The sequence below is a fragment of the Chiloscyllium plagiosum genome, unplaced genomic scaffold (genome assembly GCF_037043375.1).
Source record: "Chiloscyllium plagiosum isolate Xiang-an unplaced genomic scaffold, Cpla_swu_hap1 HiC_scaffold_25, whole genome shotgun sequence".
NCBI lineage: Eukaryota > Metazoa > Chordata > Chondrichthyes > Orectolobiformes > Hemiscylliidae > Chiloscyllium > Chiloscyllium plagiosum.
This window is the reverse complement of record NW_028270163.1, coordinates 56,346,330-56,361,315: the sequence shown is the minus strand read 5'-3', so window position 1 is coordinate 56,361,315 and position 14,986 is coordinate 56,346,330. Positions and strand designations below refer to the sequence as shown.

The 14,986-nt window shown below is 40.9% G+C and overlaps 1 protein-coding gene across 4 annotated transcripts in view; it reads left to right on the top strand.

The window, feature by feature from the left end:
- The window catches only part of LOC122562305 (uncharacterized), a 152,232-nt gene that overhangs the window by 81,422 nt on the left and 55,824 nt on the right, over window positions 1–14,986 (top strand). For all 4 annotated transcript variants that reach the window (XM_043715131.2, XM_043715130.2, XM_043715129.2 and 1 more), the window contains 8 exons: window positions 275–422; window positions 1,282–1,459; window positions 3,026–3,203; window positions 6,728–6,854; window positions 7,719–7,838; window positions 10,336–10,486; window positions 12,288–12,400; window positions 13,815–13,968. In XM_043715131.2, the coding sequence (XP_043571066.2) occupies window positions 275–422; window positions 1,282–1,459; window positions 3,026–3,203; window positions 6,728–6,854; window positions 7,719–7,838; window positions 10,336–10,486; window positions 12,288–12,400; window positions 13,815–13,968 (1,169 nt within the window). The remainder of the gene's footprint in view (window positions 1–274; window positions 423–1,281; window positions 1,460–3,025; window positions 3,204–6,727; window positions 6,855–7,718; window positions 7,839–10,335; window positions 10,487–12,287; window positions 12,401–13,814; window positions 13,969–14,986) is intronic.

The window sequence follows — 14,986 nt, the reverse complement described above, 5'->3', positions numbered from 1 at the left end:
TCAATCTTGAATAATTATAAGACCATAAGACATAGGAGTGGAAGTAAGGCCATTCGGCCCATTGAGTCCACTCCACCATTTAATCATGGCTGATGGGCATTTCAACGCCACTTATCCGCACTCTCCCTGTATCCCTTAATTCCTTGTGAGGTATTAATAGTGATAATGGGTTAAAAACTCTGGGGCTGCAGTTTCATCCCCAGATTTAGGTCCTGACTTTTGAAGCACTGAATGAATTAATGAGTAATTTTAATTATTTATGCATATTGCTTAGGAAAAGTGAATTTGGCATTGGGATTGAACTAAATGATGAGGGGAAGAAGTTGATGGAAGTTCACCAGAATCGATTGGGCAGAAGCCTTGAACGCTTGTCCACAGAGTTGTACAGTAAAGATACACATTTTGTCTTGGAATTGATACAGGTAAGATATACCAGTTCACTTGGTCGGTTTCCTGTTTAGTCACTCCAGAGTTGATGTTTATTTGTAGAAGAACTATTCCTTACTAAAATAACTGTAAATAATTAAAATTTCATCTCTCAAAATTACTGCCTTCCCCTTTTTCAGCTGTCATTGTCCTTGCCCCCACCAACTCCTACCTCACCTTTGCCCCTATGTTTCTACAACAGTCTCACTGAATTAACTGTGCAGAGGCCAATATCCCATCACCAAGTCATCTTTCATTTATTTGTGCACAGTACATGGGCTGTGAGCAGCCAATTCAGAGCCAGTCCCTATCATGAGGAGACCTTCTGAATCTCCTGTTTATATCAGTCAACCAAGGCTCCCTGGTTGGACCAAGTCAACAATCCCAGTCAGGGATCTCATAGTCAGAGATCCAGCTGACTCCAGTCATTACACTCACATGATGAGGGTTGTGATTAAGTAACTGATTAAGTTCCTGGGGAGGGGCCTGTGCCCGAAACGTCGAATCTCCTGTTCCCTGGATGCTGCCTGACCTGCTGTGCTGTTCCAGCAATAAAGTTTCAACTTTGATCTCCAGCATCTGCAGACCTCACTTTCTCCATTAAGTAACTGTCTCCCAAGTCTCCAGATGTGCTATCCTAGGTGGCGATCATCCCCAGGAGATATGTAGAAAGCAGTTTGAAATAACATTCCCACTTGCTTGATAATTCCTTCAAAAGATTACAGTTTAAAATCCAGCATTTTGCTCTGAATCGCATGTGTTGGATTAAATTTTGACAAGTAATGTTGGTTTAACACAGAGCAACCTGTATTTTGGAATGAAAACATTTCAACTGTGCCTCCCATTTCTTCCTAGAATGCGGATGATAACAGCTACCCACCTTCCAGTGATAGTTCTCCCAGCCTGCTGTTTGTGGTGGAAAAGGAATGCATCATTCTCCTGAATAACGAATGTGGTTTTCAGGAGAAGCATATCCGAGCAATCTGTGATGTTGGCTGCAGTACCAAAGGGAAACATGAGTATGGCTACATAGGTAGGAACTTGTGGACTGGAGTGGTCCTGATTGATGTTTGGCAAATGGTTTTGAATGCAGCCGAAACCAAAACATACAAAACGATGCATTGCACACAGTTAATGAAACAGTCAGTTGGAATGCTGAATATAGGTGTTAATAAACACTAAAGAACAATCAAAGCGCAATAAGATTGAATGAAGGGGCATAGTTCTAAGGTGAAAGGCAGAATATTTGGAGAGGATTTGAGGAATTTTTTTTTAGAGACATAGAGATGTACAGCACGGAAACAGACCCTTCGATCCAACTCATCCATGCAGACCAGATGTCGTAGATAAATCTAGTCCCATTTGCCAAAACTTGGCCCATATCCCTCTAAACCCTTCCTATTCATATACCCATCCAGCTGCCTTTTAAGTGTAGTACCAGCCTGCACCACTTCCTCTGGTAGCATGTTCCATACATCACCACCCTCTGCGTGAAAATGTTGCCTCTCTGGTTGTTTTTAAATATTTCCCCTCTCACCTTAAACCTATGCCCTCTGCTTTTGGACTCCCCCATGTTAGGGAAATGATCTTGTCTATGCTCCTCATGATTTTATAAACCTCTATAAGGTCACCCCTCAGCCTCCGACGCTCCAGAGAAAACAGCCCCAGCCTGTTAAGCCTCTCCCTGTAGCTCAAACCCTCCAACCCTGGCAACATCCTTGTAAACCTTTTCTGAACCTTTTCAAATTTCACAACATCCTTCTGATAGGAGGGAGACCAGAATTACACACAGTATTCCAAACGTACTGTATAGCTGCAACATGACCTCCCAACTCAATGCACTGACCAATAAAGACAAGCATACCATACATTCATCCAGATGATGGTGGTAATCTGGATTGCACTGCCTGGGAGGGTAGTTGAGGCAGGAAACTCAAACCGTTAGAAAGTATTTAGATGAGCACTTGAAATAAGTTAACATTCAAGGCTAGGGGCCAAGTGCTGGAATGTGGAATTAGTGTAGATTTTCTCAGTGCAGACCTGATGGGCTGAAGGGCCTCTTCTATACTGTACAGTTCTATGATTCTGATCTTCAAGGAACAAGGACTGATGTAGTACTCATGTGCATCTAGTCCACAAATACTGAACTTTTGTTAAATAACTAACACGAATCAACCAATTTACGTACCATTTTTTGTTTTTCCCCAAGTCCTAAATCATTCTGTTTCCCACCCACCCCAGATTCAGGGTTTTTACTGAGACAGTGCGTTGGTCTGTATTGTGACGAGTTTTCATATTTGTGACCTATTACTTTATATTCAGTATTTTGTCGGAATAATTGTGTTCAATTTTTGTTTTTCTGGTCTTCCCGCTTATATAAATAGAAACAATGGGAGCGGTTTATTTGCCCTCCATTTAATTGCAGGAATATTGTTTGCATCTGGTACATGTAGCTGGCATGACTCATTTCACTCTGACTACATCAGTTTAACCTCAGTCATCTGTTTGTTACATTCCATCTATACTTGTTTACCCTGTAATTCTCCCTCAATTGAAATGATCTCTGAACAAGTTCCTGTTTTAATTTTTATTTCTTCAGGTCAGAAAGGTATCGGATTTAAATCTGTTTTCAAAGTCACAGACACCCCAGAGATTCACTCTAATGGTTTTCACATCTGCTTTAACAAGCATAGTGGTCCAATGGGATACATCCTTCCTCATTGGATTGATGATACAAGGCCTGTCAACTTAATGGGAACAGAAGCTGAGAAAATAAGGTAATATTTACTACTTGGGATCCAAAGATCAGTTGTGATTTTTTTTTAAAAATCTGTTTCCCTTAAATAACAGCTTGAGAACATGAGAACCAGGAGCAGGGGCAGGCCATCTGGCTTCTCAAGCCATTCAATCTTTTCATGGGCTCAGCTCCACTTACTACAACCTTTAATTTCTTTACTGTTCAAAAATATATCTGTCTTTGCCTTAAAAGCATTCAATGAGGTAACTTAATCTGCTTCACTGGGTCGGGATTGTTTCAGACTCTCAACCATTAGGTGAAGAAGTTCCTCCTCAACTCTGTCCCAAACCTGCTGCACTTTACTTTGAGGCTACGCCCCTAGTTCTAAATCATACAACACCAGGTTAAAGTTCAAAAGGTTTATTGGAGCGCTGCTCCTTCATCAGGTCGCTAGTGGAGTAGGATCATATGACACAGAATTTACAGCAAAACATTGGAGTGTCATACTCTGATGCGATATATTGAACAAACCTAGATTGCTGTTAAGTCTTTCTTTTTTTATGACGGGTTGCAGGTTTTGATTCATTAATATGTAAATCACAGAATTTCTTTCAAGTCATATTCCTAAGTAGTTTAAGGTTATATAAGAAAAGGTGACATCTCAGCTCAGATAAAGCTGTGAGGTTCGAGTCTGTATGTATTCCAATCTTGAGTCAGACCGGTTCTGTTTCCAAAGTAGGAATTTATAAAATGTCACATGGATTATAAAAAATATTGACTGCCTACAGATTGTGTACTTTTTGATCAAAAGAGACTGTATCTGCAAATTCACACATAGACCTTTATGTGTGTGCATACATGTGAGGGACAAGCCCAACACATACACAGCACCTGTTCAGATGAGGAGGAATGCGACAGACACCTGAAGGTGCTGAAGAATGCCCTCATAAGAAGAGGGTACGATGCTCAACTCATCGATCGCTTGTTCCGATGTGTCACAGCGAGAAACTGTACTGACCTCCTCAGGAGAGAGACATGGGATGTGACCAATAAGGTGCCCTTCGTTGTCCAGTACTTCCCAGGAGCAGAGAAACCACACCATGTTCTTTGCAGCCTGCAACACATTATCGATGAGGATGAGCACCTCGCCAAGACCTTCCCTATGCTTCCACTTCTTGCCTTTAAACAACCATCAAACCTTAAACAGACCGTTGTTCACAGCAAACGGCCCAACCTTCAGGACAACATCAATCACATCACCATACAGCCCTGTCATGGTAACCACCACAAGACATGTTAGAGTGTCGACATGGATACCACCAATACACATGGGGACACCACCCACCATGTACATAGTAGGTACTCATGTGACTTAGCCAACGTTATCTATCTGATATGCTACAGGCAAGGATGCCCCAAGGACGAGACCAAGCGGATGCTACGACAACGGGTGATTGGACACTGCGCAACAATCGCCAGACAGGGATGTTCCCTCGCAGTTGGGGAACACTTCAGTGGTCGGGAGCATTTGACCTCGGATCTTCAAGTGACCTCCAAGGCAGACTTTAGGATACGTAACACCACAGAGTGGCCAAGCAAAGGATGAGGACGGTCTCAACTGGGACCTCGTGTTCATATCACACTACAGCTGACTCCATTAAACTATGCACTTTCACACATGCACTCACACACATGCACACATACACACACTCTTACATACTCATACACTCATGCAGACCCTCTCTCATGCAAATGCTCTATCTCAGGCACATACACACATCCCCCCCCACACTTATACCCATGCATACACGCCCTGAGCGGTCATATACTCACACTCCACACACACACACTCTATCAAACACGCATGTGCACACACACATTCTCACATGTGCATGCGCACACGCACACTCTCACACACATGCAGTCTCTCCCTCTCTCTCTTTCACACACACACACTCTCTCTCTCTCTCTCTCTCTCTCTCTCTCTCTCTTGCGCACAGGCACATACCTGTCTATGGGGTGAATTTGCATTTGCAGATATGTTCTATTTTGTTTGAAAAGTACACAATCTGTAGGCAGTCAATATTTTTTAAAATCCATGTGACATTTTATAAATTCCTACTTTGGAAATAGAACTAGTTTGACTCAAGATTGGAATACATACAGACTCGAACTTCATACCTTTAATGCATTGTCTGAACTGAGATGTCACCTATTTTTCATAAATCTCAGGAATATAACTTGCAAAACGTTCTGTGATTTACATATTAATGAATCAAAACCTGCAACCCATTCTAAAAGATGAAAGATGTAATAGCAATCTAGATTTGTTTAATATATCACATCAGTGTATGACACTGATCTTTTGCTATAATTTTGTGTCATATGATCCGACTCCACAAGCTACCTGATGAAGGAGCAGCGCTCCAAAAGCTAGTACTTTCAAATAAACCTGATGGACTATAACCTGGTGTTGTGTGGTTTTTAACTTTGTCAACCCCAGTCCAACACGAACACCTCCACTTCATCACCCCTAGTTCTAGTAACATGTCAGGAATTTGGAGACTGTGGATGGATGACAGTTAAAAGAACTTAATTGTTCAATGTTAAGGTCTCCAAGATATCAACTTCTAAACTCTGCTAATGAGGAAAAATGAAGATAATTTAGTACAGGTGAATAAATTATAGTGCTACGTTGTTACTGTTGTAAACTCATGAGCAATGTCCTGAGCAAGGATGTTGACAGATTTGATCAACATTAAGAGGAAGCTACACATGATGGATCCAGGAAAGCCAAAAAAGGAGGGCAATACTTAAGGAAGAAAGATTGAAAAACATACCTGAAAGTAATGAGTTTGTGGGAATATTTTGGAAATTGGATATCTCTGATGCAACCAAGTGAAAGTGTTCCAAATCTCATTAAAGTCAAGATAAAGAAAAGTGATCTGGATGTCCCAGAGTGCATTACAACTAATTAATTTGTAGTTCAGTTGAGTTAGTGTTTTCATGCAAGAATTGTGGCAGCTAATCTGCATATGATGATCTCTCAGTCGAATCATCATAGCATCCCTACAGTGTGGAAGCAGGCCTTTTGGCCTATCTAGTCCACACCCACCCTCCAAAGAGCAATCCCCTACAAAGAATGAAATAAATAACTCAGTCGTCTAGATTTTACTGAGGTATAATTATCATAAAGACAGTGTCTGAACATGATATTGTTCTCTTGGGGTGGGGGGGAGTTGCTTTGTATCCTTTAAACCACATAGTGGAGATTGGGAATTTTGAGTTGCGCTGTTTTGGGAAGACGTTAATCAGAAGCTGATTAATTCCTGGCTTGAGGTTTGTATTGGATGTGGGAGGCAGCAGAGAGGCAGGGGAAGTCTCTCCATATGCAAATCTCCGCATGACTGATTATGGTCATTTACAAAGGCCTGGGAACTGTTGGCCTGTCTGCTTGTTGTCTTAACAATGGAGATTAGAGAATTATGACTGTTTGTCTGTTGTGACACACTGAACAATGTTTTGGATTCACTGAGATTTTTTTGCACAATTCTAAATCCTCAGATGGACAACAAAGATAGTCCTGCCATTCAAGTCACAGAACCAACAAGCGCAGAATCTATTCCATGACATAGACCCATCGTTGCTGCTGTTTCTCCACAGACTTCGTTCCATTACAGTCATTAACAAGGTGAGCAGTGTAATGCCAGTACAACATTTATTGGTGAATGTAAATTTAGAACAGAAAATGGCTATGAATGTAGAGACAATTTCTTTATCAATTGGCATGGTCGGTAAGAGTTTTAAAGTGGAGCTTGTTATGGATAAGATCTTGCTATAAATGTGACTGAATCCAAAATACATTACACACAAACATATAAAACACATTCATTACAAACCACAAACACATTGCATGCAAAATACAAAACAGGAGAGGCTGCTTCACAATTTGATAAGATCGCAACTGTTCAGTATTTGGGAATGTGGAATTTAAAACACCTAAAAACCAATAACACTTGATTCTCCTGCCTAATAAGAATCCATACAACTCTGTCTTAAAAATATTTAATAACCCTGCATTGTGTTGTGATGTTCTTCAGTGAAGGAATCTACCATCATGACATCTGGCCTACATGTAACTGTAGACTCAAAGCAATGTAGACACTTTTTAACTGCCTCCAGGGCAATTGGGGATGGGCTACAAATGCTGGCCCAGCCAGTGATTCCCTCATCCCATGAACAAATTAAGTATATATATAATGTCCTAACCCCAAGAGCATGGGCTGGTACATTGCACAGTATCTGTTTTATGTGACACTTATCAAATGTCTTTCGGATTCCATCAATTGGTTTTTCTTTAACCCATACTGGAATACCATAACCTTAACCTTAAACACCCACACTGTTCATTTCATCCTGAAAGAAGTTTAATACGTTTGATGAACATAATTCCCTTCTAGAAATGTAGGAATTAGGCATAAGGCATTAGCCCATTGAATTTGCTTTTCCAGTCTCTTAACCCATGCCTTGCTGAAAAACAATGTGCTCTGACCAGGTAAAAGCCCAGGATTTCTGGGTGAGTCGTCAAGATTTCAACAATAACATACTGGAGGTGAAACATAAAACTGGAACTGATCGATGGCTGGTGATCAAGAAGATTCTAGATGCAAGGAAGGCAAGTTATTCACATTTAAACAATTTGTCCTGCCCTGCCATGTCATGGATTCATAGAAATACACAGCATGGAAACAGACCCTTCTGTCCAACTCATCCGTGCTGACCAGACATCCTAAATAAATCTGTGTACAGTGATAACAGCTAATAAAGAATTGACGCTCGTTGTTGTGGTTCTGTTCGCCGAGCTGGGAATTTGTGTTGCAGAAGTTTCGTCCCCTGTCTAGGTGACATCCTCAGTGCTTGGGAGCCTCCTGTGAAGCGCTTCTGTGATCTTTCCTCTGCCATTTGTAGTGGTTTGAATCTGCTGCTTCCGGTTGTCAGTTCCTCCAAATGGCGGAGGAAAGATCACAGAAGCGCTTCACAGGAGGCTCCCAAACACTGAGGACGTCACCTAGACAGGGGACGAAACGTCTGCAACACAAATTCCCAGCTCGGCGAACAAAACCACAACAAAGATGATTGTACAAGATGATTAGGGGTTTAGATAGGGTTGACCATGAGAACCTTTTTCCACGTATGGAGTCAGCTATTACGAGGGGGCATAGCTTTAAATTAAGGGGTGGTAGGTATAGGACAGATGTTAGGGGTAGATTCTTTACTCAGCAAGTCGTGAGTTCATGGAATGCCCTGCCAGTAGCAGTGGTGGACTCTCCCTCTTTCTGGGCATTTAAACAGGCATTGGTTAGGCATATGGAGGATAGTGGGCTAGTGTAGGTTAGGTGGGCTTGGATCGGCGCAACATCGAGGGCCAAAGGGCCTGTACTGCGCTGTATTTTTCTATGTTCTATGTTCTAAAGAGCACCCGAGCTACAAATCTTCTCACAAACTTTGAATTGACGCTCTTCTTTGTGAGGAGTACTTTGTAACATTACTTTCCTGCTTTTTATTAAGGTGGGGTGTAGTCTATATGTATCTGACGTTGGGCCAGATTGCAGTGTTTTTACCTTGGTGATGAGATTCAGGTTGTAGCTGATAACACCATAAGACATAATTGCGGAAGTCAGGCCAATTGGCCCATTGAGTCCACTCTGTCATTTAATCATGGCTGATGGGCATTTCAACTCCACTTACCCGCACTCTCCCCGTATCCCTTAATTCCTTGTGAGATCAAGAATTTATCAATCTCTGCTTGAAGACATTTAATGTTCCGGTCTCCACTGCGCTCCGTGGCAATGAATTCCACAGGCCCACCACTCTCTGGCTGAAGAAATGTCTCCTCATTTCCATTCTAAATTGACCCCCTCTAATTCTAAGGCTGTGCCCACGGGTCCTAGTATCCCTGCCTGACGGAAACAATTTCCCAGCGTCCACCCTTTCTAAGCCATGCATTATCCTGTAAGTTTCTATTAGATCTCTCCTCAATCTTCTAAACTGTAATGAATATAATCCCAGGATGCTCAGCTGTTCATCATATGTTAGGTCTACCATTCCAGGGATCATCCGTATGAATCTCCACTGGGCATGTTCCAGTACCAGCATGTCCTTCCTGAGGTGTGGGGCCCAGAATTGGACAGCACATATCAAAGGCACTTGTTTAGTGGGGAGTTGGTGGGTTTTTAAAACTGTGCTTCTTATTTAACCCTTTGGTTTTACTTGGCCAACACACATAGCCAGCAAATCTATTAGCACCAGTAGTATGGAAAAGGTGGTGGACGCTATAGTACGCTATAGTACTGCATTTGACAATGAGAAGCAATGCAATGTGTGCCAACAGATCAGTTAACTATTGGCTGTAAGAGTCAAAGAGTGTGGTGCTGGAAAAGCACAGCTGGTCAGGTAGTATCCGAGGAGCATGAGAGTTGATGTTTCAAGGATTCCTGATGAAGGGTTTATGCTTGAAACATTGACTCCTGTTCCTAGATGCTGCCTGACCGTCTGTGCTTTTCCAGCACTACACTTTGTGACTCCAGCATCTGTAGTCCTCACTTTCTCCTAACTACTGGCTATCCTGGAATGCCCTATCTCTGTATACAGATTTTGCCAATTGCATTAGTTGTAAATAATTATTTTGCACATATACAGTGTAGGAGATGGTGGTTTCAAATCTACTTTCACTATCTTATGCTCTGCGTTTTGAAATCTCGGTTTTTATTACCTGGGCAAAGTTCAGATAGAGGTTAGTATCTGTCCCACTGGAAAGAGTGGAAGACTTTGGAGATCTGGAAGCTGATCTTTCAGCTTAGGTCAAAACTGGGAAGTATTTGGAAACTGTTACTCTGCAATAATGGAGTCCATTTCCTGTTGGAACACAAGACTGAGGAAGCAGAGTATACTGTTTGTAGAGTCCTATTGAACGAAGCAATTTTAAAGTGAAGCAGGGTCATGCAGAATGGGAATAGATCCTTCGGTCAAACCAGTCTATGCCAACCATAATCCCAAACTAAACTAGTTCCACCTGCCTGCTCCTGGCCCATATGCCTCCAAACCTTTCCTGTTCACACACTTACATGGAAATATCTCTCAGTGCTTTGAAATTGAATGTTGTATGTTTGCAGATTAAAGACAATGTGGAACTCACTGAGTTGGCTCTTGCCTTCAAACTTAACACAGAGAAGCAGAAACTGGCTGTCAGATGCCTGCCAGAGAAACAGCCTGTGTTTGCCTTTTTACCTCTCAGGAGTTTCGGTTTCCGCTTTATAATACAAGGTATTTGTTTCATTTTAATTTTTACCAAGGCTTATCTGCCAGAGTTTTCCCATGTCTCCTAAAGCATCCATTTAAGATGCCACAGAATTTATAGAGCAAATTCATTGATACTACACTCAAAGAGATTCCAAATCAAGGGAGAGACTTTAGTTTGACAGCCCTATTTTTGATCTTCATTCATAAAGTCATAGAAATGGAAACAGACCCTTTGGTTCAACTCATCCATGCCGACCAGATATCACTATCAGACCTCCTCGTCAGGAGTGAAGGCTTGGTGAATTTATCGATACATCTTTAAAGTCTCAAACTGGCTTATACAAATCCAGATTTGAATTCTATTGTAGGTCTATCTTACAGGAAAAGTGAGCACAATATTGTAATCTGTCTCTAGGGAACACATTTAAAAAGCCCTGACAGGTTACATTTGCAAGTGGCTTGGAAAGAATTAAATCATTTTTGCTTACAAAATCTTTTAACGGGTAATACACAAGTACTTCCCAGCCAGTGAGTTACATCTGAGATGCTATCACTGTTATACACATCCAGAATTCAAGTAGCTAGTGAGCTGAATGCTTGATTAATCTGTTTTCAGTGCAGGGGGACTTAGCCAGGATAATTCCCCTACTGCTTCTCCAGCATGTCATGAGATACTTTATGTTCAGCTGATCAATTTAACATCTCATCAATATCTACCATCTCCAATAATGCAGCATTGTTTCAGTAATGCATTGAGGTTCCAGCCTAGACTGTTTTCAAGTCCTGAAACTGTGATCTGACTTTGTGTAACCACCTGAGACATTCCTTCAGTGATTGGTGTGAAATCTTTAACTGTTGCTAATGTTGAGAAGGAAACAGCAGGACAGGTTCAAGTGATATCTGTGTATAGAGATTGAATCAGTGAAATAAATCTATGCCCAGATTGAACTAGTATTAACTATAATAGCATCATTGACAGTACATTTTAAGAGGCAAAAGTGAGGAGTGCAGATGCTGGAGATCAGAGTCTAGATTAGAGTGGTGCTGGAAAAGCACAGCAGGTCAGGCAGCGTCTGAGGAGCAGGAAAATAGATGTTTCAGGCAAAAGCCCTTCATCAGAAATGAACATTTTAAGAGACAATTTTCCAAGATTGCAAAGGAATGCCTCAAAAAAGAAAGTTTTGGGATTGAGAATCCTCATAAATTGATTGTAAATCACTGATCCCTAAACAACTCCATAAACATTGGTGTTTCTATTTCTAAATGCAAGTAGATAAACCAAAAATTATTTTAATAACCAAGTACAGAATGTTTATAATTCCAAATTAGATTAGATTTTGATCAGTTATTTTAAAGCTAGTGTTTAGAGTTGGTACATTGTGTGTAATACCAAACTGGTTTCCACAATGGAGAAACCTAGACCACTCCAAGCTGCCTTAGAGACAGAGTTGTTTTTAGGTTATTTTCAGGTACTGCTTGTATTATGCCTGGCTGGTTAGCTGTAGTGTGATACAGGAGGCTGAGGGTGGTGAGGAGAGAAAATATACTTTTTTTCTAAAATGAATAACTTACCATTATCTTAATGTGACCAGTTTTCTTTCTGTTTTGTGCATCCTGTCTGTTAAAGTGCATGTAGCCTGATGTGAATTACTAAAGGCGACCAACTTGGCCACAGTCTGCATAACTAAGAGGGACCATCTCATCATTCAGAGTGATCAATGATTTCAGATTGGAGACTACAGTGTGACTGGCTCCACCAATTTCTATTGCTTGGCCTTGTACGATTTTTAAAACTTTGAAAAATCTTTCTCTTTCTTTATCCCAGGTGACTTTGATATTCCTTCCTCCCGTGAAGATATTGACCGTGACAGTTTGTGGAATCAGTGGCTGCGTTGTGAAATCCCACAGCTGTTTCTGGAAGCGATGGAAACATTCAAAGTAATTACTGAATTTTTTGGTTTTTTAAATGACGTAGTGTTTAGACTTAAAATGTTGAAATTTGGAACTGATGAACTTTATATTGATAATAAATAGTAACTCATGGTACTAGGTTTGAGTTAGCCCAAACTAGTCCAATGCCTTTATAGGGGGACAGGCGACTAGTCCAATGCCTTTATAGGGGGACAGGCTACGTGGTGTTTGTTTAGTATAAGTCTAGTTTTTTTTTGTAGTCATAAAATTCAATGCAAAAAAAGACTTTACACTTATATCCACTTTCTGAAACTTCCATGACATCCCAAAGATATTTCATAACCTGTAATGTACTCTCTGGAAGGGTTCTATGCAAATTCACAACCATGTGATAATGACCAGATAATATACTGATGTTGTTTGAGAGTTAACTCTTGACCCAAGACTCAGGAGGAAGTTCGTTGCTCTTCATGCAATTGAATCTTTTGCATCCCCCAACTGTGTGTAGACATGCTCTTGGTCCATTATCTCATCTGAAAGGCAGCACATTTGACAGCACAGCACTCCCATGGTACCACTTATGTTTTGTTGTTTAGTTTCTGGAGTAGTACTGTGTATGATTCTCTATCCCAGGAGTGATTGTCATAATCACACACGAATTGGATGTAGCCAAGAGTAGCCACAAATATGGCTGCTGTGAAATATCGTGTTATCCTGGTTAAGCACAACTGAAGACACATGTTACCTGAACTGATACTGACATTGAGCACTAACAAGGAAACTCAAATCTGACTCACTTCCTCTTGAATACTCAGATATATCAATTTTTTATTAATTAAATCTTTATGAATTAAAACTGAGATACAATTACTTCTTAAAGCACATTTATATCTCTCATTATGCCTTTATACAAAATGTCACATCATTTTTGATTTTGGTATATTTTAAAATTAACTCACAGTATAGTTTTGTAAGTGCAAGCCTGCAAAGAAAAATCAATGAGTGAAATTGTTTTGTAAAAGGTGAGAAACCTTTGGCGTGTTCAATTGAGATATTCAAGAGGGCATTTGATGTTTCTATTTTAAAAACCAGGAAATTGGCACTGAGTTAAATACTGAGAGATCGTGTGCAGACATAGTGGGCTGAATGGCCTCCCTCAGTCCCATAATGTTGTGTGATTCTGTAAGGCGGTATCTTCAGATTAAGAAGGATTTCACTTGATTTGGTGATTCTAGGTGTGTTTGTGGATCTGCCCTTGGGCTAATGAATGAAAGTATGTGGGATTTAAATGTGTATTCTTTTAAATGGCTGATGTTATATTGATTCATGTGTCGTAAAGTATATTGTATAAGTATTCGCAGGGAGATTTTTATTTTATTTCTGCTGGTAACTTAGATGGTTCCAATGTGGTTACACCATTTTTTGTTAATGTTCTAAACAGAACCATCCGAATTTTAAAGGACTAGAAGGTCTCTGCCATTTTCTGCAGTTTCTTCCACTACCAGATGAGATTTTAGATTTCTTTCAACCTGTTGCCGGGCAGATTATTCAGCTCCTTAAAGCACAGACCTGTTTACCCACAATAGAAAACAAAGGTAGGAAGATTTCTTCATGCATATATTCAGTCTGTACGTTGAATTAATACCTTATTAAGATTCAAGGAGAGCTTCCCATGGAAACGGTGTGATTGAATAGTGGTTTTTAAAATTAATTTGTGCAGCTGATCCCTGTGAACTGACTGAAATGGATTAAAAATATCGCTTCATGCCACATTTGGAATAAATACACTTGAAAGATGAAAAGAGCTCAGGTACAAATAGCAATGCTGTTTTCTAGAAAATCCTTCAGAGTCGGAGCTTTTACAGCATGAAAAGAGGCCCTTCAGCCCATTGTGTTGGTGCCAGTAACCAAATATCCATCTATTCTGCTGCCATTTCCAGCACTTGAGTATAGCCTTGTATACTGTGCCATTACAAAGTGCTCATCAGAATGGTTTTTAGATTTTTAGATTTAGATTAGATTACAGTGTGGAAACAGGCCCTTCGGCCCAACAAGTCCACACCGACCCGCCAAAGCGAAACCCACCCATACCCCTACATTTACCCCTTACCTAACACTATGGGCAATTTAGCATGGCCAATTCACCTGACCCTGCACATCTTTGGATGGTGGGAGGAAACCGGAGCACCCGGAGGAAACCCACGCAGACACGGGGAGAATGTGCAAACTCCACACAGTCAGTCGCCTGAGGCGGGAATTGAACCCGGGTCTCTGACGCTGTGAGGCAGCAGTGCTAACCACTGTGCCACCGTGCCGCCCACATTCTTAATTATTGAGAGTTCCTGCTTCTACCACTTTCAGGCAGTGAATTCCAGATACCCAGACACATTCTGGGTGAAAATATTTTGCCCTCAAATCCCCTCTAAACCTCCTGCCCCTTAACTTAAAACTGTACCCCGTGATTGTTGATACATATACTAAGGGGAAATGTTTCTCCCTATCTACCCTGTCTACGTCCCTCAGAACTTTGTGTACCTCCATCAGTTGACCTTCAGCCTTCCCTGCTCAAAGGGAAACAACTCTAGTCTATTTAAAATAAACCAAAGAATTGCG